The sequence below is a fragment of the Pinus tabuliformis genome, chromosome 6, assembly GCF_031772625.1.
Source record: "Pinus tabuliformis cultivar Carrire ecotype Pingquan chromosome 6, CPIR1, whole genome shotgun sequence".
NCBI lineage: Eukaryota > Viridiplantae > Streptophyta > Pinopsida > Pinales > Pinaceae > Pinus > Pinus tabuliformis.
The window spans coordinates 2,079,484,103-2,079,510,465 of NC_142292.1; the positions used below are offsets into that span (position 1 = coordinate 2,079,484,103).

At 43.4% G+C, this 26,363-nt stretch overlaps 2 protein-coding genes across 3 annotated transcripts in view; one reads left to right on the plus strand and one right to left on the minus strand.

The window, feature by feature from the left end:
• The window catches only part of EMB976 (Tetratricopeptide repeat (TPR)-like superfamily protein), a 441,215-nt gene that overhangs the window by 309,782 nt on the left and 105,070 nt on the right, over positions 1–26,363 (plus strand). The window lies entirely within an intron of this gene.
• LOC149267567 (uncharacterized) lies at positions 10,800–12,765 on the minus strand. The gene is made up of 3 exons (XM_089433427.1): positions 11,730–12,765; positions 11,505–11,646; positions 10,800–11,400 (listed from the first exon to the last, which is right to left on the minus strand). Exons 1-3 carry the CDS (start codon positions 12,763–12,765, stop codon positions 10,917–10,919), a joined length of 1,662 nt encoding a protein of 553 aa, XP_089289553.1. The 3' UTR covers positions 10,800–10,916.

Consider the following 26,363-nt stretch of genomic DNA (forward strand, 5'->3'; position numbering starts at 1 on the left):
TATGTAATTATTCATGAGTAAATGTGATGTTAATTTAGATACTTATAGTTTATGCATTGACAATGACAATTTTATCATAATGTAATAAATTAGAATGTATCATATATGATTTATGATTGCACACATTTCTTAAATGTCATAATATATATATATATATAGATATTCGTGTTTCCCCGTTTCCAAAATCTGGGGAGGTCGCGTTTCGTATCGCTTCCCGTTTCGGAAACTCGTACCTATTTCCTCGTTTCGTGCAACCATGCCAAGGACCCTTTCCTAGGGGAGGCTCAAGAATGGGACTTGCTTCTTAAGCAAGGTACAAAGCTTTCTAGGAGAAGGGGATGAGGACTTGAGGTCTAGGTTTAAGGAGTGTGAATTGTAAAGTAGCTTATCAAACCCTAAAATCCTTGTTGAACTTGGTTTCCCAAGTGGTTTTTGAAGAGTTGACTTTGACAAGGTATGGGAACACACGGTGGCAAGTGGACCCAGATTAGGTCAAGAGGAAGGAGTTTAGCAACCAATGATATATTTAACCTAAATAAAGAGGAGAAGGGGATCAAAAAAGTTATTTTCACTCAAAGGTGCAAAATGATCCCTATGAGGAACTCACTTAGGGAAGCTTAGGGCAAAAACCAATCTCAAGGCTAGGGCTTGGGATATCTCACAACCCCATCGTCAGAATTCCCTCAAATTTGGAGGAGGCCTAGGAGAGACACCAGTGCAATAGATTCAAAGAGAGCAATGTTTTTCTATGGGTGGTTTGTCGGGAAAATGATGCCCTAAGAGCCCTAATGTGGCTAGATCTAGAATATGAAAATGGACTTTGTTTATAGGTCAAGGAGGCTCTAAGATCAATTCCGCTTGTCATTAGGGAAAATGAGAGTGACCTTAAAGCTTTTATACTTCATTTTGCAATGTAAGGTGGCTTTTCAAGATAAATTCAACCATAGAATTATCCCTAGGAGAATTCGTTCAACATACATGGCCCATACATAGAGATATGCTATATAGAAACATAATTCCACAATTTCTGCGTTAGCCCTGCGTTACCTTCTCTACCCTCTGCATCAGCTCTTTGGGCTATTTTGGCAGTTCCGACAATTCTTGACAGTTCTGGCAGTTCCTGCAATTCCCACTGATTCGACAGTTCTTGATTTTGTGTGACATGCAACTTTTCTGCTTTGCACTAGCCCTTCTGTCTCTGCGTCAGGACTGTGTGGGCCTAGACTGACCCAACATTAGCTCTCTCGGCTACTGCGCTACCTCTCTGTAATCTCTCTCCGCCTCTTTGTCAATGTTCTCCAGAAAGTCCTCCCAGATTCTCTTTACCCCTCAACTGCAAGATCTCCCCAATCGATTTCCTGCTGAGAACTTCTCACCTCAGAAAATCGATTTCCTCATTCTCTCTGTGTGTTTTTCCAAATCAACCCCAAGCCTCCATTTTATACTTTTCCTGTTGAGTCTTCAACAACCGAGATTAAGTCTTTAATCAACGGCTAAGATTAAAACATGACTTTATCTGCCTTCTAGATCCTTGTCACCCATATTTTGATTAATACCCATTAATATTTTAATTTCCCTAAGTTTAGACTTAGGAACTCCATTAAAATTATTAATTATTTTAATAAAATACAATCTTAGTGGAATTTCACCAAACAGTTTATGGGTTCTTTAGAACTCATGTGCCTTAGCCTCTCCACCAATTTTCAAGGCTATATCACTTCCGATGCTACAAAAAACTAAGACTCCCTCTTAGCGAGGAAAGTGCTCTAGCAAGAATGTCCACCTGGATGTTGCTCTGTTTCTGAAGCACCTCCTTTCTGTACTGTTGCTGCCACCGACACTGTGTTGTTGCTGCTATTGTAATGATGCCCATGACACTGCCACTGCCATTGCTGCATCTGTACTACAACTCCCTCTCGAACGCTGCATTTTCCATGCTGCTGGCATTGCCACTGCTAACACTGCATTCGTACTACAACTCAGTTGCTAAGAGAAGAAACTGCAAAAACATCCAAAATTAGTTGAAGTTAATTGTTTTCAACATAATACAATGAATGTTGGAATTTGACTGCTGCTAGTCTCTGACCCTCTGAATCTTCTACGCCACTGTTGACTTCTGCACTGTGCCAACTACATTGCTGCCAACTTTGCTCTGCGTTGATCAGTCTCTGGTCCCAAGCTCCTGGATCTATCCTCCAAACAATCCACTGCATCATCTGACACTAAGTCCATCTCACTACTACTGAACCTTGGGCTCCTGTAGCAAGGAATTAGTCCAAGAAGTGGATTCCTCAAGGATCTTGACCACATGTAATCCTCCCGACTACAGCTCAATGTCGCCCCATCTCCCTCCTGGAGATGTGTGGGCACTCATGGTATACTCTTCCTTGTGTATCTTCGCAGAAGCAGTCTTAGGATTTTGTTTCTCATCCTTGTCCTTTTTCTACAAAGGACACTAGGATGCATAGTGGCCCATCTCGCCACAATTGAAACGTTCAACTTCGAAATGTCCTCCTTTCGATTTGGCTTCTGTTGTCCCTTCGACACGAGAGCTGCGTTTACCTCCTCCTCCTTCATATTTGTGCCCCTTCCATTATTGCCACTGAGGTTGACCTTCACTAGGTCCCTTCTTAACTCTTCCTATTGAAGAGCTGCCCACATCTCCTCCCATCAAGGTAGTTTTTCGCTGCCCAATATGCTTTGGACGAAAATTTTCCATTCATCCGAGACTCCATTCAAGGCTATCCTCTCCATCGTGGTTGGATGAGGAGTGGACCCCACTGCAACAAGCCGGTCTCTAGTGTCTTGAAGACGCTGAAGATAGAGGTTCACCCCTTCTCCTTTTTGCATCAAGGTCCGTTGCAACTTTTGCTCCAAATACATTTTTCGCTGTTCAGAAGAGCCTTCATACAGAGAAGACAAGGCTTCCCACATCTCTCGGGCTATATCCTTGCCCTACAAGTGTGAGACCACATGATCTCGAACTCCATGGAGAATAATTCTCTTTGCCTTCTGCTGCTCGACTTTGTACTTCTTCTTTTGATCGTTGTCAGCAGGAACAACTACAACATTATTGACGTAGGCCTTGAGATCAGATTCCTCCAGAACGGTTAAGATTTTGGTCTTCCATATGACATAGTTGGAAGCTCCGTCCAACCTACTCTGATCTCTGAGCCCATGTGATGCCATCTTACCCAATTGTTGAACTGACTCCTCTAGTCATTGGTTAACACTGCTCAACTGCTCAGGAAGTGAGAAATTCGAACTTTCTGGCGGAAAGTTCTCTGAGGAGAAAATTCCCCTTCTACGTGTCTTCGTTCTTTTCCAGTGGATTTCTGCCCCGGCAGATGCGCTCTTCAAGCACCGCGTTGAGGCTCTACGTCACTTCCTCTGCCTCTACAAACTCATGAATTGGAAATCGTACCTCTTTGTCGTCTCACTTAGAGAGATATTTTGTCGGATCTGCTTCTAGCAAGGATTGCACAATCCCTTCAAGGGGATTTGAATTGCTGCCAAGTGCAGCTTTCGGCCTTACTGCTCAGCACTTGATCTGCTCTTCCTGTTTCAAAATCAACGCTCTGATACCATGTGAGAATTCCTACATTGAAGGAACCCCTACTGCAACAAATTTGAATCTACTTCACCTACTTGATTTTTAGTATACATTAACCAAGTCATTCTTATGAATACTGAAGCAAATTACTTCTGCAGCCTACACTAAGTAAATATTTGATCTCATGAAACAGAAAACAGAGCAAAGAACAAGATACATAGGACACACTTATTTTTGGATACAATAGTCCCCGAAAAAACCTAATGTAGGAAAACCGCTGCAACAATTCCAAGGGTTTATTATTATGCAGGAGAAATATCTGAATACAAATCTAGGATGCTCATCTAGCAATCCTTTATAGAGAAAATATTGGCAGAAAATCTGAGTGCGTTTACCTCACTTCACCTGGCAGAATTCCGGCTGATCTAGCACAAGACTAGTTAACCCCGACTATTTCTGCGCTGGTTTGCATCATCCTTGCGTCACCTTCTCTACGCTCTATGTCAGCTCTTTCAACTGTTTCGGCAATTCCGGTAGTTCCTGGCAGTTCTGGCAGTTCCGACAGTTCCGATGTAATATTCCTAATTAGCCATGGCTAATTGGAATATTCGATTTTGCTCAATTTTGCCTTCTATAGTTATTTATAAATAAAAAGGTGAGGAAAGGGTGACATAACTCACTTTTAGAATAAAGTCACTTCCTAGTAGCACAATGTTGTAACTTAAAAGGGGAGCCAAGGGGCCAAAAGACCATGTAGAAAAGAGGGCCCACGTAGACACTTGGAGGGACTACGCAGATGGAGAGGAGCACGTGGCAAGAAAGAGGCTACGTTGGAGGAGGTGGGCCTTAGGGTTTGAGAGAGGCCAACGTTATATAGGAGAGAGGAGCCTCCTCATTTTTGGCATTCGATTATGTGCATTTGAGCTAGTCACTTCGACTTAGAGCACGCTCGTTGTTTAGCCTGTCTGCAGCACTGTTTAGTGCAACGAGTGTCTCCGTTCGGAGATCTCACCCTTAGCCACGGGGGACTTCGAGTGCTTACTTAGGCAAGGTAGTTTCCAGCAGTCTTTTGCAGGGGGATTGATCTTTGGCGTTGAGGAGGAGCTAAGCATTTGATGACTGCGCAGTCTTGAGAGAGGAGGACGCAGTCACTGTGGGTAGGAGCTCCGGATTGGGTTTGTGTGGAGGATGGGATATTGAGCAAGGGATCAACCCTTGCATATTGGAGGATTTTGGCAGAGTTTCGAGCAGAGTTTTGGAGGGTTCCACTCAGTGTCAGCACAGAGCCTTGAGGGACAGCGTAGATCCTCAAGGGGGTGATTTCGGGGGCCAGCGATTTTAGAAAAGCTTTCTGGGCTTTTCTGTGTTTGTTGAGCAGAGGCTGATTCCAGAGTTTCAACATTTTCTGATGAGGGGAGTAGCCCCAAATCCTCATTTGATTCCAGCAGTAGCAGCAGCACAACAGTTCTCCGGTAGCTTGGATGTAGTTCAGAGAGAGGCCATTTCCTTACCATTCTGAGTGTATTCCTTCACTTGCCTTGTGCAAGTCGAGGTGCTATGTTTCTGATCACCTCCTGTACTCTTTCCATTACTCAGAATAATAAAATGGCTTAGCATTTGTCTCTGCATTTCCTGAGTATCTGCTTATATTCCATGTTTACATTATTGTATGTTGCACTACTATTATTTTTATCTTTTTGAGCTTCCTGGCTACTATATCATTGTGTGTTCTTTGGTTGGAGTTTGCTGGGGTTTGAGGGATATCCCTGAAAAGGGATATTACAGTGGTATCAGGGCATAGATCTGGCTCAGCCTATGGAGCTAGCAATCGATGACACCGGGGAAAAAGCTCTACATCTGTTACAGAGGTAGGAAATACCGAGACACTGAGCGTAGGTTAGACAACACCTACGGCGAGGGAGACTGTGTTTGAGTGGTGGACACAAAATAGGAGGAGCCTGTGGTGGACGCAGAGCAGGAGGATCCGATGGCAGATGAGGACGGGAAGAGATTTGCGGACATGCTTCTCAAATCAGTGCAGGATCTGTCGAGGTAGATCGAGGTGATGGGGTAGAGATTCACGGCAGTAGAGGCTAGACAGCGTGAGAACCCACGGGTTTTCCAGGTTGGTGAGGGATCGAGCACATCCCACCATTTTTCAGAGCAGGGTGCCACTCAGCGTGATACTACTCAACAGATGGCCCCACATGCCCCTACCCGTTCTACCATGCCCACTTTCCTAGGAGTAGACATGGGGGCCGGAGCCCAGCAGAAGGCAAAGCCCGGTCATATGGGCGATTATTTTGCAAAGTACCAGGCTTATGGGCAGGAGTTCACGGATGCTCTCTCATTTAGAGACTTTGTTCAGCTCCAGCGGGATAGTAGACCCCGCGACCATCACAGAGGATACCGGCATTATCATGATGGAGACACCCATTCCATGGGTTGGTTACACTCGGACACTCCACAGTGACGACATATGCCGAGTTCACCAGGAGATTGATGGAGAGGTTTGACCGGAGGGATCCGGAACAACACTTTGTTGAGCTAACGAGGCTCAAACAGATTGGGAACCCAGAGACCTACATTGCAGAATTCTTGCGCGTTTCAGTGATGGTGCCAGATCTATCCGCGGCACGGAGGGTCTACATGTTTGTTGAGGGGTTAGCAGAGCCACTTCGGGGTCTAGTCAAATCCGCTAGACCAGCCACACTTTAGGATATTATTAGCAGGACCTGGGACTTACAGGATGTCTTACCCAGGACCCGGACACCTTACCCCCGCAACAGGCTTTCCAGCCTAAGGGGAAGGATGTGAGGATTCCGCCTCCAAAGGGGAATCCAGGACGAGCACAGATTGATGATGCTCCCAGGGGGGAGCTGAAGAAGAAGCAGTTGTGTTTTACTTGTCAAGAGCCGTGGGCACCGGGACATAGATGTGCTGCTGGCAAAGCACATTTTATTGAGGTCTTCTCCAAGAGCAGCGGAGAAGAGGATGAGGAGGATGATGTGGAGGCAGGAGATAGTCATGCCGCGCGGGATCCTTTGCCACCTCCACCACCAGCAGTAGGTGGTGCAGCTTTTGCACCTACTGGAGGGGCCCTTGCAACATTGCGAGGAGTTCCCAAGTATTTGACAATGCGCGTACGGGGGACAGTATGTGGCCAGTGAGTATCAGTATTGGTTGATAGTGGGGCAACCGACAACTTCATCGATGCACAGATGGTTGAGCGGAGAGGTATACAGACAGAGAGTTTCGATGGATTTTCAGTTTTGGTCCCAAGAGATCAGACCATGGTGTGTGCTCGTTATGTCCCAGAGTTATCAATGACAATGGGCACCTACACACTGACTGACCACTTTTTCGTGGTCAATATTCCAAACACCAACATGGTACTGGGTGTTCAGTAGCTTATCACTCTAGGGAAGGTCACAACAGATTGGAAGGCCCTGGAGATGGAGTGGGATGATGAGAAGACAGGGAGGCATGAGAAGATACGGGGACAGCACACATATCTGCCTCAGACTATTTCGGCTCATCGGATGGAGGCAGTCTTCTGGAAGGGAGACGTGGAGTGGGCAGTGGAGCTGCATGCATCAGAGGCAGGGGCTACAGGACAGACGGTGCACCCAGAGATACAGTGCATCCTTGACCAGCATGGTGTTTGGGGAGATTCCACCGGGACAGCCACTGGGCCGGGGGTTTGAGCACACCATTGAGCTTGAGCAGGGCATATAGGCAGTGATTACTACCCCCTATAGGCATCCCAAGGCTTATTGGGATGAGATTGAGTGGGCCATTCAGGAGTTGCTGGCTCTTATGCACATTCGGCCGAGCACAAGTCCTTTTGTTTCTTCTGTGGTGTTGGTGAAGAAGAAGGATGACACATTGAGGATGTGCATTGACTACAGAGCCCTGAAGAACAGGTGCACCATACCCAAGATCGATGAGTTGATGGATGAGTTGAGAGGAGCACGGTTTTTCTCAAAGATTGATTTGAGATCTGGGTACCATCAGATTCACGTGAGGGAGCATGACATTCCCAAGACCGCCTTCAGGTGTCACTATGGACACTTTGAGTTTTTGGTGATGCCCTTCGGGCTAACCAACGCCCCAGCTACATTCCAGTCCCGCATGAATCCCATCTTCCGCAGTCACTTAAGGAAGTTTGTGTTGGTGTTCTTTGATGATATCCTCATTTACAGCAGGACTTGGGAGGAGCATCTCCAGCACATTGAGATAGTATTGCGCATCTTGGAGGAGTAGCAGTTCTATGCCAAGCTCTCCAAGTGTGAATTTGGGTTGACGGAGATGTTGTACTTGGGACACATCATAGGGGTGGATGGAGTGAGGGTCCACGAGGAGAAGATAAGGGCCATCAGAGATTGGCCGGAGCCGAGGAACGTGACGGAACTTTGAGGATTCATTGGCATTTGTACTTACTACCGGAAGTTCGTCAAGAGTTTCTCATAGCTTGCTGCATCCCTGACAGATTTGACGAGGAAGAAGGCATTCAGTTGGTCGGATACAGCGCAACGAGCCTTTGACAGGCTCAAGGAGCTTATGAGCAGCTGCCCAGTGCTTGCATTGCCGGATTTTACGCAGCCATTTTTTTTGGATTCTGATGCGTCGGGAGAGGGGATCGACACAGTATTGATGCAGGGAGGTCACCCTATAGCCTTTGAGAGCCAGAATCTCCTTCCGCACGAGAGGTTGTACCCTATATACGACAAGGAGATGTTGGCCATTATGCATGCACTGGCCAAGTTCCGGCAGTATTTAGTGGGTAACAGGTTCAGGGTGAGGACTGATCACAATAGCGTCAAGTTCTTTTTGGAGCAGAAACAGCTACAGGAGAGGCAGCAGAAGTGGATCAGTAAGATCCAAGCATATGACTTTGATATTGAGTATGTTAAGGGTAAGAACAACGTGGTAGCAGATGCTCTTTCACGTAGACCAGCCACGTTGTCTCTTATGAGCTTGGACACAGACTAGAGGGCTGGACTCTTAGTAGAGTACTCCAAGGACAGATTTGCATGTGAGGTTCTGGATGGACAGGTGGTGGATGACAAATACAGGGTGGTCGATGAGATTATCTACTATAGGTACCAGACCTTCTTGACTGAGGGATCTCAGCTCAAGAAGAAGATACTTCAGGCATCACATGATTCACCATTGGCCGGCCATCAGGGGTTTACCAAAACCTACAGGGCCATTAGAGAGGTTTTCATGGAAGGGCCTCAAAGAGGACGTACTCCAGCATGTCCAAGAGTGCGATGTTTGCCAGAGGAAAAAGGGGGAGATGAGCCATCCCACAGGATTATTGCAGCCTCTTCCCATTCCGGAGGTGAAATGGGAGTGTATTTCAATGGACTTCATCACAGGGTTGCCCATGGTACAGGGCAAGGATTGCATCTTTTTCGTTGTTGATCAACTGACAAAGTACGCACATTTTTTTTGCCATATCCGCACGCTACACAGTAGCGCAGGTGGCCGAGTTGTTCTTTAGAGAGGGCTGCAGGCTACATGGTCTTCCAAAGACCATCACCAGTGACAGGGATAGCCATTTCATGGGCGGGTTTTGGCAGGAGCTTTTCCGGTTGGTGGGGATGGAGTTGACACCAAGTACTAGTTATCACCCACAGACGGACAGGCAGACAGAGATAGTTAAGAAGTGGCTGGAGGGCTACTTGTGTAACTATGTTAGTGGACAGCAGCGAGCATGGCTGAAGTGGTTGCATTTGGGGGAGTACTGCTACAACACTACACATCACATGTCCATTGGTATGTCACCATTCTATGCTTTGTATGGATATCATCCTTTATCTTTTGCTGACGTGATGTTTGGTGGTAGCGAGGCTCCGAGAGCCAAGATTTGGATCCAAGAGTCAGGATATTCTCCGAGCTCTCAAGGATAATATGGCTACAGCACAGAACCAGCAGAAGTTGTATGCTGACAGGGGTCGGGTGGAGAGACAGTTTGAGGTAGGGGACTTGGTCTACCTACGATTACAGCCATACCGACAGTCATCACTGAAGCAGAAGGGGGCTGAGAAGCTCAAGCCCCGCTTTTATGGGCCATACAGGGTGACACACAGGATTGCACAGGTTGCGTATGAGTTGGAGCTGCCCCAAGGCAGCAAGATTCATAACATATTTCATGTATCATGCCTGAAGAAGGCATTGGGGCAGCATGTGACAGTGACAGATGAGCTACCACCCATGGATGATGAGGGGCATTTGGTGTTGCAGCCGGAGTCTATTATTGATACCAGGGAGAGGCAGCTGTGGAACAGAACGGTCCAGGAATTCTTGATGAAGTGGAAGAATTTACTGGATGAGGATGCCACTTGGGAGAGTGAGAAAATTTTGTAGCATCCATCACTTCAGTTGATTGAGGACAAGCAACATTTTACCAGGGGAGACTGTAATATTCCTAATTAGCCATGGCTAATTGGAATATTCAATTTTGCCTTCTATAGTTATTTATAAATAAAAAGGTGAGGAAAGGGGGACATAACTCACTTTTAGAATAAAGTCACTCCCTAGTAGCACAACATTGTAACTTAAAAGGGGAGCCAAGGGGCCAAAGGACCACGTGGAGAAGGGGGCCCACGTAGACACTTGGAGGGATTGCGCAGATGGTGAGGAGCACGTGGCAAGAAAGAGGCTACGTTGGAGGAGGTGGGCCTTAGAGTTTGATAGAGGCCAACGCTATATAGGAGAGAGGAGCCTCCTCATTTTGGCATTTGATTATGTGCATTTTGAGCTAGTCACTTCGACTTAGAGCACAATGGCTGTTTAGCCTGTCTGCAGCACTATTTAGTGCAATGAGTGTCTCTGTTCGGAGATCTCACCCTTAGCCCCGGGGGACTTCGAGTGTCTACTCGGGTAAGGTAGTTTCCAGCAGTCTTTTGCAAGGGGATTGATCTTTGGCATTGAGGAGGAGCTGAGCATTTGATGACTGCATAGTCTTGAGCAATGTGGAAAAAGTCGCTGTCGGGATTAATTCGGCAAGGGTCCAAAAGTTGAAAAACTCGGCAAAGTCGGGAGTTTTTCGAAAAAGTCGGCAAAAAGTCGGCAAAATTAAAAAAACACAAAATTATTCATTTTTTTTAATTTTTTTAAACATCTAGAGTATCCACAACATCAAATAAATGCATTTCCACATAAACATGTAAAGAAAGCTAATATATAATATGTATATGAAGTCTAGTGCTGCATCACATATCAAAATAGTGAATCCACTCCTGAATTTTGAGTCCTGTCTGAGTTTCAACTCTCAAGAGTCAAAATATCAACAAAAAATATAATAAATGTACATCATGAGTCATCTAAAAGTCATCAAGTAATCACTAATCAGTCACTGAGATCCTCTTCCCCTTTTACGGGAATAGGGAATGGCTTTGCCTTTTCCTCTAGAGGAAGAAGACCCTGCCCCTGAGGATACAAAAGGAAATGGACTCAATCGTCCTCTAGAAGCTGATGGAAGAGGTGGCCTCTGTGCTACGCTGCCGTTGCTGCTGCCCACCCTAGATGGTGTCACCTCCTCCTCAGCATCCTCATCCAGCTCTGCTACTGCCTCCTGACCCTGATGTTGCTCCGCCTCCTCCTCCTCTATCTCTAGCTCTCCCTCCTCTGCAACTGCTACATCCTCTAGATCCACACCTAACCAATCCGGGATCGTGTCCAAGATTGGCCTCTCAGTCTCGACTCTCCATGCAGCGGTGGTATCAATATTGTCCAATGAGATGGCTTCCACATCAGTAGGTTTCTGAAGCTGTCTCACCCACAATCGAAGATTGTAGTAGACGTATACCATGTCATTGAGGCGTTTGGATTCCAATCTGTATTAGGGTCATAGATTGTAAATTAGTACTTAGAAAATTTAAATATTAAAATTAATCAAATGAATTCAAAAAATTTAATTTGAAATCTTTTTAGTTTTTACCTGTTGCGCTTTTTGGAGTGTATTTTGTCAAATACACTCCAGTTGCGCTCACACCCAGAGGAACTGCATGTTTGGCTGAGCACTCGAATGGCAAGCTTTTGGAGATTTGGTACTCTGGCACCATAGCTTGTCCACCAAGCATCTACAAGTTAAAAGAAAAATGAGAAACATAAAAAAAAACATTGAAATTCTAAACTTGAAAATTTGAAACAAACTGAAACTTACCTGGCATTTTGGTCGTCCTATTCTGAATAGCCATGTCAAAACAAAATGTGCCAGTGGCCATCCTATAGACCTCCATTTCTTTAGAAATCTCCTCACGTTCTCGCCTAGATGACACCATCCTCTCGACACAAGTGAAGAATCCATCCATCACCTCGGCATCAAATCTGAAACCACAAGCATAAGAAAATGCAGGGTTGAGGTAGACACCTGCAGCATGAATGGGGCGATGGAGGGTATTGTTCCATCGCTGATCAATCACTCCCCATATGACCTGTTGTTTCTCCAACCCCTCGTCTCCCTTATCTGCATAATAAGCACGGATGGCTTCTTTGGCCCTATCCATGGCCTCATACAAGTAGCCCATTGCGGGCTTCTCTCCATCAACCAACCGAAGAACCTTTACCAAAGGTTCTGAAATGGCACACACCTCCTCTACTCCTGCCCAAAAGCTCTGATCATATGAAACTAGTCTGCATATGCCCTCTCCCTCCGGTTTGCGGCTAATAGATAAAGAACGCCATTCCGCTGAGAGAAACATGCTCTTCACCTCCCACATAGAATTCAACAGAGACTGAAGAGATATGAAAGTAGTGGCAAATCGTGTAATGGCAGGCCGCACCAACTCTTTTTTGTTGGTGAATTTTCTCATCAAGCTAAGCACAGATGAATGATTATAAATAAATTTTGTTATGCTCTTGGATGATTCAACAATATCCCTCACAGTAGGAATTTTACCTATATCCTCCAACATCAAGTCAATGCAATGAGCAGCGCAAGGTGTCCAAAACAAGTTAGGATACCTCTCCATAAGCATCTTGCCAGCTGCAACATAATTTGCAGCGTTGTCCGTTATGACTTGGACAACATTGCTTGGGCCTACTTCCTGAATGAAGATGTCCAACAACTCACATAATAAACGTGCATCTTTAATGTGGTCAGATGCATCAACAGATTTCATAAACATTGTCCCCTTGGGACAACTAACCAAGAAGTTAAGAAGGGTCCTACCCTTCTGGTCAGTCCAACCATCTGACATGACTGTGCATCCAGTGTGCTCCCATGATGCCCTAAACTCTGCCAATCTAGCAGTGCACTCAGTCTTTTCATCTTAAAGAAGAGGCCCTCTCAACTCTGCAAAGGTGGGGGCTTTGTACCCCGGGCCAACGACAGCAACAGCATCAAACATAGGCTGGTAGAATGGGTTTGTCTTGGCAATGTTGAAGGGAACATCGCTCCATAGAAGACACCTACTGACCAACTTGTCAGCTTCTGCCTTTTCCTTTTTTTTCAATGATGATCTAATCCCAGGTTGTGAACCAGCTGCTGTTCTAGGAACAAAAAAAGATGAGATAGAAGGATGAGTACCACTACCCAATGTACCCATGGGTGAGGAAGGTGATGCTGCTGTAGAAACATTGCCACTCTCAATTCCCCCCACACTTGAGCCCCCTGCAATTTGGTTTCTTAGTGTTGCCCTGGTGTCTTTTCCTTCCTCTTTATCCATCAATGATTGAATGGCCCGTCGGATGATTTCTGGAGTTGTCTCTTTGCAAAGTTCAATATTTTGGCCTGGAATTTGCCCCAAATGGAATTTTAATCTGTTGATGCCTCCTGACATATGCTTTCCACACAATTTGCAAGTCAAATACATTCTATTGACCGTCCCAGTTTCAGGTATAACATCAGGCTCACCAAACTCCCACATAGAATCCAAAACCCTCGGCATTTTGTTTTAAACTTTGAGCTGGAATTTAAAGTTTAAACCTGGGCACAAAAAGAATGGAAACAAATTCAAATCAGCAAATTATAATTAGTAATTTACTAATTTGTATTGCACTCAGAATTTAGAAACAAATTAGTAAATAATAAATATTAAATAATAAATCATAAATGTATGTACAGTGAAATAATTTATTACAGTCATAATTTATTAAATAATTTATTACAGTCATAAATATTAAATAATAACAATAAAATAAATATAAATAAATTATGTTAGACATAAAAATCCAAATTTTTTAGTAACGAGAACATTTACAAAACACTTGGAATCCCTTCAAAGTTCAAAGTTTAGACCTGACTCTTCTACCCAACTTCGGACCTCTGGCAAAAGATTTCAGGACAGTCACTATAACTCAAAGTTCAGAGTTCCGTATGGTGGTATCTTATGTGATACAGAGTTAAATTTCTTTAAACTTTCATGATTAGAGATTTGCTTGAGTGTTTTTGATTGCGGCTCCCTCTTTTGAAAAAACAAAAATTCTTATATTACAGACCTCAAACAGAAATATACTTTAAGGCATATGTGACATTACATTTGGGTATCTCGGTCTGCAAGTAACATATCTCTCTTTTGCAACATAAACGGAACTGTTGGAATTAATTTAGAAGTAAAACAGTGAGCATCTCTATGGTCAAGTGTTGTTGAAGTTTGGCATCTTATGATAGCTGGTGCATAACTCAGAATTGAGGTCACTTAGCGGCAATAGCAATGGAAAAACGTTTTTAAAGGCTAACAGATACAGCTCAACACAACAGCACTCCCAGTTTTACGAATTAATGCCCACCGGCCCCATATATTACTGTACAGTGTATACGAATAAGACATTAATGTATATTTAGAAGGGGATTACATACAATTACAGTCAATACATACAATTACATGTAACGTGTTACCGGTTACGTAACAGTTATAAAGTATAAACATTAAAGTTTTAAACTTACCTTGTCACCTTGCCGGGCTTGACGGCGGACGCTTGCGGCTAGCAAATGCACACCCACGGGCCACAACTTCTTCGAACTGGAAAGTTGGAAACCCTCGTTTCTCCTCCACAGCGAACAAGCCAGCCCAAAACACAATTAAAAAATAAAACGACGAATTCTGGTTTTTATGCCCGCGGACGAATTTTTTTTAACTTAGCCGATTTTTTGCCATCGACTCCCGATTTAATCGGGAGTAATTCGATTTAATCCCGATTTTTTCATTTTTTAAAAAGTCGGCAAAAAGTCGGCCGATTTAATCCTTTTTTTGAAAAAATCGCGTTTTGGGGAATAAATCCCGATTTTATCGGGACTTTTTCCACACTGCTACACTGTCCCTCAAGGCTCTGTGCTGCCACTGAATGGAACCCTCCAAAACTCTGCCCGAAACTCTGCCAAAATCCTCCAATATGCAAGGGTTGATCCCTTGCTCAATCTCCCAGCTCAAATCCTCCACACAAACCCAATTCAGAGCTCCTACCCACAGTGACTGCGTTCTCCTCTCTCAAGACTCTTGAGAGAGGAGAACGCAGTCACTGTGGGTAGGAGCTCTGAATTGGGTTTGTGTGGAGGATTTGAGCTGGGAGATTGAGCAAGGGATCAACCCTTGCATATTGGAGGATTTTGGCAGAGTTTCGGGCAGAGTTTTGGAGGGTTCCATTCAGTGGCAGCACAGAGCCTTGAGGGACAGTGTAGATCCTCAAGGGGGTGATTTTCGGGGGTCAGCTATTTTAGAAAAGCTTTCTGGGCTTTTCTGGGTTTGTTGAGCAGAGGTTGATTCCAGAGTTTCAGCATTTTCTGAGGAGGGGAACAACCCCAAATCCTCATTTGATTCCAGCAGTAGCAGCAACACAGCAGTGCTCTGGCAGCTTGGACGCAGTTCAGAGAGAGGCCATTTCTTTACCATTCTGAGTGTATTCTTTCACTTGCCTTGTGCAAGTCGAGGTGCTATCTTTCTGATCACCTCCTATACTGTTTCCATTACTCAGAATAATAAAATGGCTTAACATTTCTCTTTGCATTTCTTGAGTATCTACTTATATTCCATGTTTACATTATTGTATGTTGCACTACTATTATTTTTATCTCTTTGAGCTTCCCGACTACTATATCATTGTGTGTTCTTTGGTTGGAGTTTGCTAGGGTTTGAGGGATATCCCTGAAAAGGGATATTACATCCGACTGTTCTGACAGTTTTGGATTCTGCGTGACAGGCAAATTTTCTGCTCTGCACTAGTCCTTCTGGGTCCTCATTAGGACTACGTGGGCCCAGACTGGCCCATTATCGGCTCTCCCAGCTACTGCGCTGCGTCTCTGTAAGCTCTCTCTGCCTCTCTTTTAGTATTCTCTGGAAAGTCCTTCTCTTGGATTCTCTCTACCCCTCAGCTGCAAGATCTTCCCAATTGATTTTTCTCGTGAGAACTTCTCACCTCAGAAGATCGATTTCCTCAATCTCTCTGTGTTTTTCCAAATCAACCCCAAGACTCCATTTTATACTTTTCATGTTGAGTCTTCAACGACCGAGATTAAGTCTCTAATTAATGGCTAAAATTAAAACATGACTTGATCTGCCTTCTAGATCATTCTCACCCACATTTTGATTAGTACCCATTAATATTTTAATTTCACTAAGTTTAGACTTAGGCACTCCATTAAAAATATTAATTATTTTAATAAAATACAATCCGAGTGGAATTTCACCAAACGGTTTCTGGGTTCTTTAGAACTCATGTTCCTTAGCCTCTCCACCAATTTTCAAGGCTAGAGCATTTCAGATGTGTTAAAATTGGCAACTAGGGCCAAACTTCATGTGGGTCATCTTATTCATGGCTGATAATATTTTTATTAGATTCCTCTCATCAAGAGCTGTAAGATTGATATAAAGATCATCTGATTCCGATAAGTATTCATGGAGATATGAATTTATTTTGATTATGGAATTATTATCAAGCCGACCTACAACTCATGTAGGCTCAAAAGCCCAACAGTTGCATCTATTCAAACATCATCATTTGTGTATAAATACAAGAGGACTTTTCCTCATTTGCACTCACTCATCTCATCACATTTCTCTCTCTCTACTGCGCAGAAAAGAGTCTCTTCTCTACTGCGCAGAAAAAGGTCTCTCTCTCACACATGTGAAGCTGCTGAAACTAAAGCTGCAACTGTAGAAGTAAAGTTTGACCTGCGTGGACCAGAAGATCTCTACATCCGAAGTGCGCTGTAAATTCATCTGAACCTCCTCTGAAAGCTGCAACTTTTGGTTGTGGAATCATGTCAATCCGACGGATGGTTTGCAAGATATTCACTGCCCTAGTTTGAAGGAAGCTGCTGAAACTGACGCTGAAACTGCAGAAGTGAAGTTTGACCTGCGTGGACTAGAAGATCTCCTCATCTGAACTGCGTTGTAGGTTCATTTGAACCTCCTCTGAAAGCCGCAACTTTTGTTGGTGGAATCAAGCCGATCCGACGATCGGTTTGTGAGATATCGTCTGCCGTAGTTTGATGATGAAGCCGTTAATGCTGATTTTTCTGATCTAGGGTTTGTTACTGCTGATATAAATTAGATTTATTGTACTATTTCTCTCTGCTGAATTATTGAAGATAAAAGAAGATTTGATCAAAGGTTTTCCCCACACATTGTGGGGTTTGTCTCTGGCTAGCTGCCACATCTTCTGTCTCTTGTCTTGGCTTGTTTCCTGTCGATCGTTTAATGTTCTATCTGCACTTTACTTTATGTACATGTGATTGCTAATCTGTGGAATATAATAAGAAAAATAAGTAAATTGTTATAAGCATAGAACATACCATAACTTAACATGGTATCAGAGCTGAGGTGAAGACAAAGCCCGAGCAAGAGCAAGAGCAATCACCGAAGAGAAGATTGGCAAGGCTATCCTAAAAGAACGATGGGGTCCTCAACACTCTTTCCTGTCGAAGACAAGCTCCGTGAGAAATCTGACTATCACGGATGGAAGATGTCTATCGATCTAACCCTTGAGGATCAAGGAGTGTTGGATCATGTGAGAGGCAATATTATTGAGCCTCCATCAAATGCACCTCCTACTGCCAGGAACAAATGGAAGAACGGAGAAGTTAAAGCAAAGAAGATCATCCGGGACTCTATCGACAAGCACTTGGTGGCCTACATCTCTGAACTGGACACCTCCAAGGAAATCTACGATAGACTGGTGAGTTTATTTAAAGTTAATGATGCAAATCAAGTTTTGTTTCTTAGAAATAAACTGAGAAAAATCAAGAAGGGTAAAGATGAGAGTATGCAAGCATACTTCTTAAGAATCATCGAGATCAAGAACAATCTCCTATCTATTGGGGAGACTATTATTGACAGAGAAATGGCACTCACGACTCTTGAAGGATTACCATCCGAATGGTACGTGTTCAAGACTACTCTTTTGAACAATAATTTAATTCCTGGTTTCGAGGAATTAATGGCTAGATGCATTCAAGAAGAAACAAGGGTAGAAGAGCAAGAAATGCCCTTGCTTGAAGGTTCTCCTGCTGTTTTTTCTTCTCATGCTAAGAAAAGAAATAATTCTGGGTCTAAGTCAAAAGGAAAGGTTGGACCTAAGGGTGGAAGAAAAGGACGATGTTATATTTGCAATAAAGCAAGTCACTATGCAAGGGAATGCTCTGATAGAAAAGACTCTCACTATGACGATGATCAAAATCCCTCTCATGGTAATCGAAGGAATGGAAAATTTAATAGAAAAGGCAAAAGGAATGCTGGAAATCAAGGAAGATGGCAACCATTCAAGAAGGCTAGAAATTCCAGGTATGAATCTAACACTGTTGACAATAAGCACGCTGAATATCACCAGCTACTCTATCTACCTCCGCTCCTTCAGACTCAATGGGAATTTGGCTCATTGATAGTGGTGCCTCAAGACACTTCACTGGTTACAAAGAAGTACTCCATAATTTGGTAGAGAAAGAAACTAACCTGGAAATTGTCCTTGGAGATGACATGAAATACCCCGTGAAAGGTGTAGGCAATGTTTCTCTCAAATTGAATCAAGGTAATACGATCCACTTACAAGATGTATTATATGTACTTGATCTAAAAAAGAACTTGGTATCCATCTCGACAATGGAAGACAAAGGCTACAAGGTAACCTTCAGCGATGGAAAGGTATGTATATGTAAAAATAATGTTAAAGATGCTTTCACTCTTGGGTTTCGAGTTGATTCTTTATATTAGGTCGGTGGAAGTCCGCTAGGTGTCATGTCTTGTGACACAACTCATCAGAGGTTTGCCCACCTTCATTACAAAGCTCTACCCGCTCTAAGACAGATGGTAACAGGGATGCCCGAATTCCAAGTAGAGAAAGAAGGTGTATGTCCAGGATGTGTTGAAGGAAAGCTCAAAAGGGGACCACTCCCCTCAAGTCAAAGCAAGACCTCCGATATATTACAGTTGGTTCACTTAGGCATATCTATGGCTGGCATTAAGAGGGAGACTACTGCACCACATACTCCTGAGCAGAATGGTGTGGCGGGAAGGAAGAACTGTACGATTGTGGAAGCTATCTCTATGGGTAAATGATGTAACAATGCCTGATTTGGAGGAACCCATGGATCCTATTTATCCACCTGAGCCTTCCTCTTCTAGGAAGAGGCCTTCATGGCTTAGGGGGACACTTGATGAAGTTGAAGGACATGTTGCACCCCGAGGAACCTTCCGTCAAAGTAAGAAACCTAATAGGTATCAAGGATACTTGACCATTATGAGCACAATCATACAAAATGAGCCTTCATCATTCTCAGATGCTGTCAAGCATCAAGTATGGAAGGATGCTATGACCGAAGAATATGAGTCTATTATGAAGAATGATGTCTAGGAAGTAGTTCCTAGGCCCCAGGACAAGACAGTTGTTACTTCCAAATGGCTTTACAAGATAAAGCATGCAGCAGATGGAAGTACGGAAAAGTATAACACTCGTTTTGTTGCTTGTGGTTTCTCCCAGAAGGAAGGTATAGACTATGATGAGATATTTGCACCTGTCGCCATATATACGACCATCCACTCTATCATTGCCCTTGCCACTTCACAAGGATGGAACCTACATCAGATGGATGTCAAGACCGCGTTCTTGCACGACTCGATCAAAGAAGAGGTCTATGTGGAGCAACCCGAAGGATTTGAGATTTATGATCGAAAATTTCATGTATACAAGTTGAAGAAGGCCTCTCTATGGGCTTAAGAAAGCACCCCGAGCATGGTATGAGAAGATCGACAACTACTTGATGAAGCTGGGATTCACTAGGAGTGAAGCCGATCCTAACCTTTACTTTAAGGTTGAAGATGATAAACCTCTCATACTGGTGTTGTATGTGGATGACCTATTTCTAACAGGTGCAGACCCTCTCATTCTCAAATGTAAGAGGGAGTTGGCTTCTGAATTGAAATGAAGGACCTAGGACTGATGCACTATTTCCTAGGACTTGAAGTGTGGCAGAAGCTAGGGGAAACTTTCCTATCTCAAGGAAAATATATGGTGAAGGTATTGGAAAGATTCGGTATGGTGGACTGCAAGCCTGTAACTACCCCGATGGAGAGTTTGACTTCAAGAAGTTAAGCGATAGTGCTGTTGGACCTGTTTTACAAAATTCTACCGAGTATCAACAACTCGTTGGAGGATTAATGTTCTTAGTGAACTCCCGTCCAGATATATGCGTCGCAGTCAATACGTTGAGTCAACATATGGTTGAACCCCACCACATACATTGGATTGGTGCCAAGAATCTATTGAGATATCTTCGTGGCACTATCACTTATGGGTTAAGATACACTGCCGAAGATGTGAGACTATTTGGATACACAGATGCTGATTGGGCAAGCAATGTGGAGGACTGTAAGAGCACTTTCGGGTGTTGTTTCTCCTTGGGATCTGCTTTGATATCCTGGATGAGCAGGAAGCAGAAGTCGGTGGCCTTGAGTACCACTGAAGCAGAGTATATTGTTGCCAGCATGGCCTCCTGTGAGGCAGTTTGGTTGCGAAAGCTCTTCAGTGAGCTATTTGGATTTACATTGGATACCACCATGATCCTTTGTGACAACCAGAGTGGGATTCGTTTGTCAGAGAATCCCGTATTTCATGATTGCTCCAAGCATATCGATATCAGATACCACTATATTCGAGATATGGTGCAGCGGGGAGCTATAAGGCTCCAACATATTGGTACAGATGAACAGGTCGCTGACATTTTGACAAAACCCCTTGGGAAAGTAAAATTTCTGACTTTCTGAGAACAACTTGGAGTTGTTCAAAGACCCTCCGATGAGGGTCATGTATGATGCATTGAGCTCTGGGAGCTCTAGGGGGGTGCGGGGTACTTCTTGGAGCAGCATATGACCACAGGATAATTCACTATCCCCTGATGGTATACATGTACACCCCGTGGCGACATTGTAGCAGGATTGATGTGTTCTCTTGTGAGGCCTGGATTGATGTGTTCTCCATGGTGATTGTAGCAGGATTGATGTGTTCTCCTATGAGGCCTGGATTGATGTGTTCTCCATGGCGGTCTGGATTGATGTGTTCTCCATGGCGATTGTAGCAAGATTGATCTCTTCTCCTGTTAGGACAGGATTGATTAGTTCTCCTATCGAGGCATCCTACCCATGTAGTCTGGGACTCATTGGAAGTACCTCTCATCTGATCAATGAGCAGGGAAATGAAGTTAGGGACCATAGTAGTACTGATGGATGCATCGTTGTATCTACCTTACTCCCTACGCTAGGATGACCTCCATTGATCTGGGACCAATGATACTGGTCTGGGACTAGTGGTAGGAGTTGTACCATACTATGACATTGACTTCGGGTTGGTTGAGACTGGTCTGGGACTAGTGGTACATACTCTGAGACTGACTTTGTGTCAGTGCAGTACTGGTTTGGGACTAGTGAGAGTGGTACATACTATGACACTAACTTCGGGTTGGTTGAGACTGGTCTGGGACCAGTGGTACACTCTCTGAGACTGCGATACTGGTCTGGGACCAGTGGTAGGAGTGGTACATTCTATGACACTAACTTCGGGTTGGTTGAGACTGGTCTGGGACTAGTGGTACGCACTTTGAGATTGACTTTGAGTCAGTGGAGGATGTTACTGGTCTGGGACCAGTGGTAGGAGTTGTACATACTATGACGTTGACTTCGGGTCGGTTGAGACTGGTCTGGGACCAGTGGTACATACTCTGAGACTGACTTTGAGTCAGTATGATACATCCTCGATCATTTCTTCTTCTTCATAATTCGGACAAAAGCAGAGCAGAACAGAACAATGCAAGAGCAGAGCAGAACAAAGCAGAACAATACAAGGCAGAACAAGACAAAGCAGAACAGGCAGAATAGAGCAGAGCAGGGCAAGGGTCAGGCTGTATAGGGCAGTGCATTTGATGGATGAATAGTAACGACTGATAAACAGATTGCAGATGAAGTTCTCCCTAGTTGAGAGGGAGTGTTAAAATTGGCAACTAGGGCCAAACTTCATGTGGGTCATCTTATTCATGGCTGATAATATTTTTATTAGATTCCTCTCATCGAGAGGTGTAAGATTGATATAAAGATCATCCGATTCCGATAAGTATTCATGGAGATATGAATTTATATTGATTATGGAATTATTATCAAGTCGACCTACAACTCATGTAGGCTCAGAAGCCCAACAGTCGCATCTATTCAAACATTATCATTTGTGTATAAATACAAGAGGACTTTTCCTCATTTGCACTCACTCATCTCATCACATCTCTCTCTCTACTGCGCAGAAAAGAGTCTCTTCTCTACTGTGCAGAAAATGGTCTCTCTTTCACACGTGAAGTCAGAAGCTGCTGAAACTGAAGCTGCAACTGCAGAAGTAAAGTTTGACCTGCGTGGACCAGAAGATCTCCTCATCTGAGCTGCGCTGTAGGTTCATCTGAACCTCCTATGAAAGCCGCAACTTTTGGTGGTGGAATCAAATCAATCCGACGGTGGTTTGCAAGATATCGACTGCCCTAGTTTGAAGGAAGTTGCTGAAACTGAAGCTGCAACTACAGAAGTGAAGTTTGACCTGCGTAGACTAGAAGATCTCCTCATCTGAACTGTGTTGTAGGTTCATCTGAACCTCCTCTGAAAGCCGCAACTTTTGGTGGTGGAATCAAGCCGATCTGACGATCGGTTTGTGAAATATCATCTGCTCTAGTTTGATGATGAAGCCGCTAATGCTGATGCTGTTGATCTAGGGTTTGTTACTGCTAATATAAATCAGATTTATTGTACTATTTCTCTCTGTTGAATTATTGAAGATAAAAGAAGACTTGATCAAAGGTTTTCCCCACACATTGTGGGGTTTGTCCCTGGCTAGCCGCCACATCTTGTGTCTCTTGTCTTGGCTTGTTTTCTGTCGATCGTTTAATGTTATATCTGCACTTTACTTTATGTACATGTGATTGCTAATCTGTGGAATATAATAAGAAAAAGAAGTAAATTGTTACAAGCATAGAACATACCATAACTTAATAAGATGCTACCAAAAACTAACAATGCATTGTACAACCGTGTGGCTGGCTAGGTAAAGGTGAACCAAGTGCATCTTCCTCGTCCAATAGTTGAATCTCGATCAATCTCTGAACATCTCTGGAGATCCATGGAGTGTTGTCTACTATTGTGGAGGCCCATGCCTTTGAACACACACCGTACATGTGCCAGTGTAGCCTTCTGGAAGGTTAGGACCTCGTATAGGGAGACCAAACTCAAAATGGAAACCATCTGCATTCCTGCGTAAGTTCCAATGCATCCCCTAGTCTTCCAGTACAACAAGTCATCAAGGAAATTGAGTAGAAGATCTTACAAACCATGGACAACAGGTGGAGACTTCATAATGACATGCCCTTCTATAATGGGCTTTGGCATGTGCTAATGTCTCCAAGCTCCAAATCGGTTTGACCAAGTATCCTATTAGGAGGTTTCTACTTCTGAAGGGGATAGTATTTCCAAGGTACATCCTTTAAAAGGTGGTGGCATGTGATAAAGAGATGAATAGTGTAGGGAATCAAAAGGGGCATCTTCGAGCCTCATGATGTGGTACAAGGGTAGCTAGTAAAATGGAAGCCCACACTTGGGTATATAATGTATAAGAGGGAGCAATCGGGGTACATGAGGTGCCCCGACCTTGATTTTTCCACCTTTCTTTATATGCCTTTTGCCTTTAATGATTTTTCTTTAATTAACTGCTCGGGGTTCAAGGGGTAAGAGCATGATGTGTGAGATATATCAATGGATACCCCCTTTAACGTAGGGTGGTTCATTGCCCACCAGGGGTTGGGACAATCATGGGTTCCTAAATGATAAAGGGGGTTCATCTAGGGCCTATATGAACCAGGGTGATGGCCATGATGATGGGGTAGAGCTCATGTATTAGCTTTTGCCCACGTGCTACATCTGTTTGTCTCGACCATCTTTTGCATTTTGTGGTACATTTAAATGTTGAATGTGGCTAGTCATGCTTTTAATTTTCTTTTTAGCTGCTTCAGCCTCCAAGGCATTATTCCAGGCCCAACCCAAGGTGTGGGCAAGCAGAAGGGAAAAGCCAACCCTATGTGGAGCTAGTGGATGAATGTGGACCTAGGTCAGAGAAATGATGAATGGGATTATAATGAGTGGAAGGGGAGTAATATATATGGATGAGGGAGCAGGACCACGTAACCAAAATCAGGGTTTTCCATGTAATACCATCCCTAAAGCCTAAGGGTCAGTAAAAGAGATCCCACGAGACTAGGGTCCAAGGTTAACATCCAAAAGACGTCTGGGGAACAAGAGCACAGACCTAGCCCATTCATTCCGCCGAATACCCCCATTAATCCATTCTCAAAAGTGTCCATGGTAAGCAAACTATAATACTCAATTACCAAATGACAAGGCATACCTTTAGGTTTGGGAGGCCCACCTTCAAACATTTGACCATGGCAAATAGGTGAGGGACCACATGGCTGGCTCAAGTGGCGAAGAAATGGCACAACGAGTTAGTTGGTGGCTGCAAGGGGCTGCCGGCAGAGGACCATCTTGGAGAAAATTTTCTCCTAAGGATATCACCCACAAAATGGTGGGTAACAGTCCCTATGGAAATGTGAAGGCGAATGACAAGTTGGTGACCAACAAGTCTGGGAGACACAGTTGAGTGGCCTAGCTTCTTGGTTAAATTTAGAAGAATCTTAAGGATTAGATTTAAATTCAAATATGAGACTAGTGTCTTATGAAGTCAAAACTCTTGCTTATTATTCAATTAAGACCAAGTAATTGGATGGACAACTGCTGCTTGGATGCTTCACTAACCTATATGTGATGCAAAGATTTTAGTTACTTTTAGTTAAGTGCCTAATCTAAGTATGATTTCTCCTTAACTATTTTGAAGCTAGGCTCCAAGGTAGGTTGTGAGAAGTAGGCCAATAGGAAGCAAGCAAATGCTTGATTAACGATACCTTCTGTTAGGCTCCTATCACCTGATGCCTCTGGTGCTGCAGAGATTGTGGCTCTGATGATTGCAAAGCCATCGTTTTAACCACCGAAGAGTTGCTAAGTCCCTCAAGCTAGATGAGAAGGGTGGCCGTAGAAGTCTATCAACTAGGCTTATGCTAGGCCTAGAATGCTTATGCAAAGGATATGAGTGAGTCTTGGGTTAAGATTGTTTGATCGTTTAAGTACTTATTATGACAAGATTACTCAATGGTGAATTATAAAACAATCTTACAACCAAGAATGTGCCAATTTTCTTAGTGCCAATGTAAATAATACACCAACTCATAAGGTGCTTAACCAATGATAGCAGGTAAAGGAATTTAAAGTAATTACTTAACAATTAGCCAATGATTACCAATCACAATTGCTCAAGATATTCTAATGATGATTAATAACCTTATGCCAATTATAATTATCTAAGATAATGCCAAGATTAGGCTCTTTAGACAATGCCAATTATTTGAGAGTTGTTAGATTTAGATTTTAAAACAACCAGATAGATTCTCAAATGCTTTAGGAGCACAATTAGAACAAGATACTCAAATGCTAATTTATCACTTGCCAACTCAATACAATAAGATATCAAGAAACAATGTGACTTAAACCACAAGATATCAATATGCCCTGTTGACCCTGCCGCCTACACCTACCTACAAGTCAATGAGAAAAGCCTTCAACCCCACAAGGTGTGGTTGGTGGCAGGGAACTCAGAGAAGGGGTTGTCACACTAATCCTGACTCTCTCCGTTTGAGCTATCTCCTAGGTTAGCTAAGGGGGGTGGTCCCTAATGAAAAGTTAAGTTAAAAGATGTGAGTTTCTAGGAGAGTGTTATAGTGAAAATGGATTACTTTTAAGGATTTATGGGCAAATATGAAGTGAACAACTTGAAATAACAATGCCAATCATTAATATGATTAAAACCCATAAAATTAGTGCCTTATAAGGAATTTTCTCAACAATTTAAAGATATATTTGCTCAAAGTAAAATGCAATGCCCTCAAAAGAGAAAACAAAGTAACTCTGAAATGTAAATAAGAATTGTTAACATAAGATATGTAAGATACAAAATGCTTTTGAGATAATTGTTAATTTTAGGTATGTTCTATGCAAAGAGCAATTTATTTCAATTTTCACAGTTAGCTTCATATCTTTTCCATATTAGCAATCACATCAGCGTTAAAGTAAACTACAGATAGAATGTAAACATAAATCGCAGAAGACAAGCCAAGTCAAGAGGACACAAGATGTGACACTAGCCAGAGACAAACCCCAATGTGGGGAAATCCTTGATCAATTCTTCTTTTATGTTCTTCAAAGTTCAGCAGAGAAAGAGAGAGAGAGTACATTTACAA

Coding starts and splice junctions, on each gene's coding strand:
- LOC149267567 (XM_089433427.1), bottom strand. CDS start 12,765: ATGTCAGATGGTTGGACTGACCAGAAGGGTAGGACCCTTCTTAACTTC. Junction 11,647..11,729: donor TAGGACGACCAAAATGCCAG/GTAAGTTTCAGT, acceptor TTTAACTTGTAG/ATGCTTGGTGGACAAGCTAT. Junction 11,401..11,504: donor CACTCCAAAAAGCGCAACAG/GTAAAAACTAAA, acceptor ACCCTAATACAG/ATTGGAATCCAAACGCCTCA.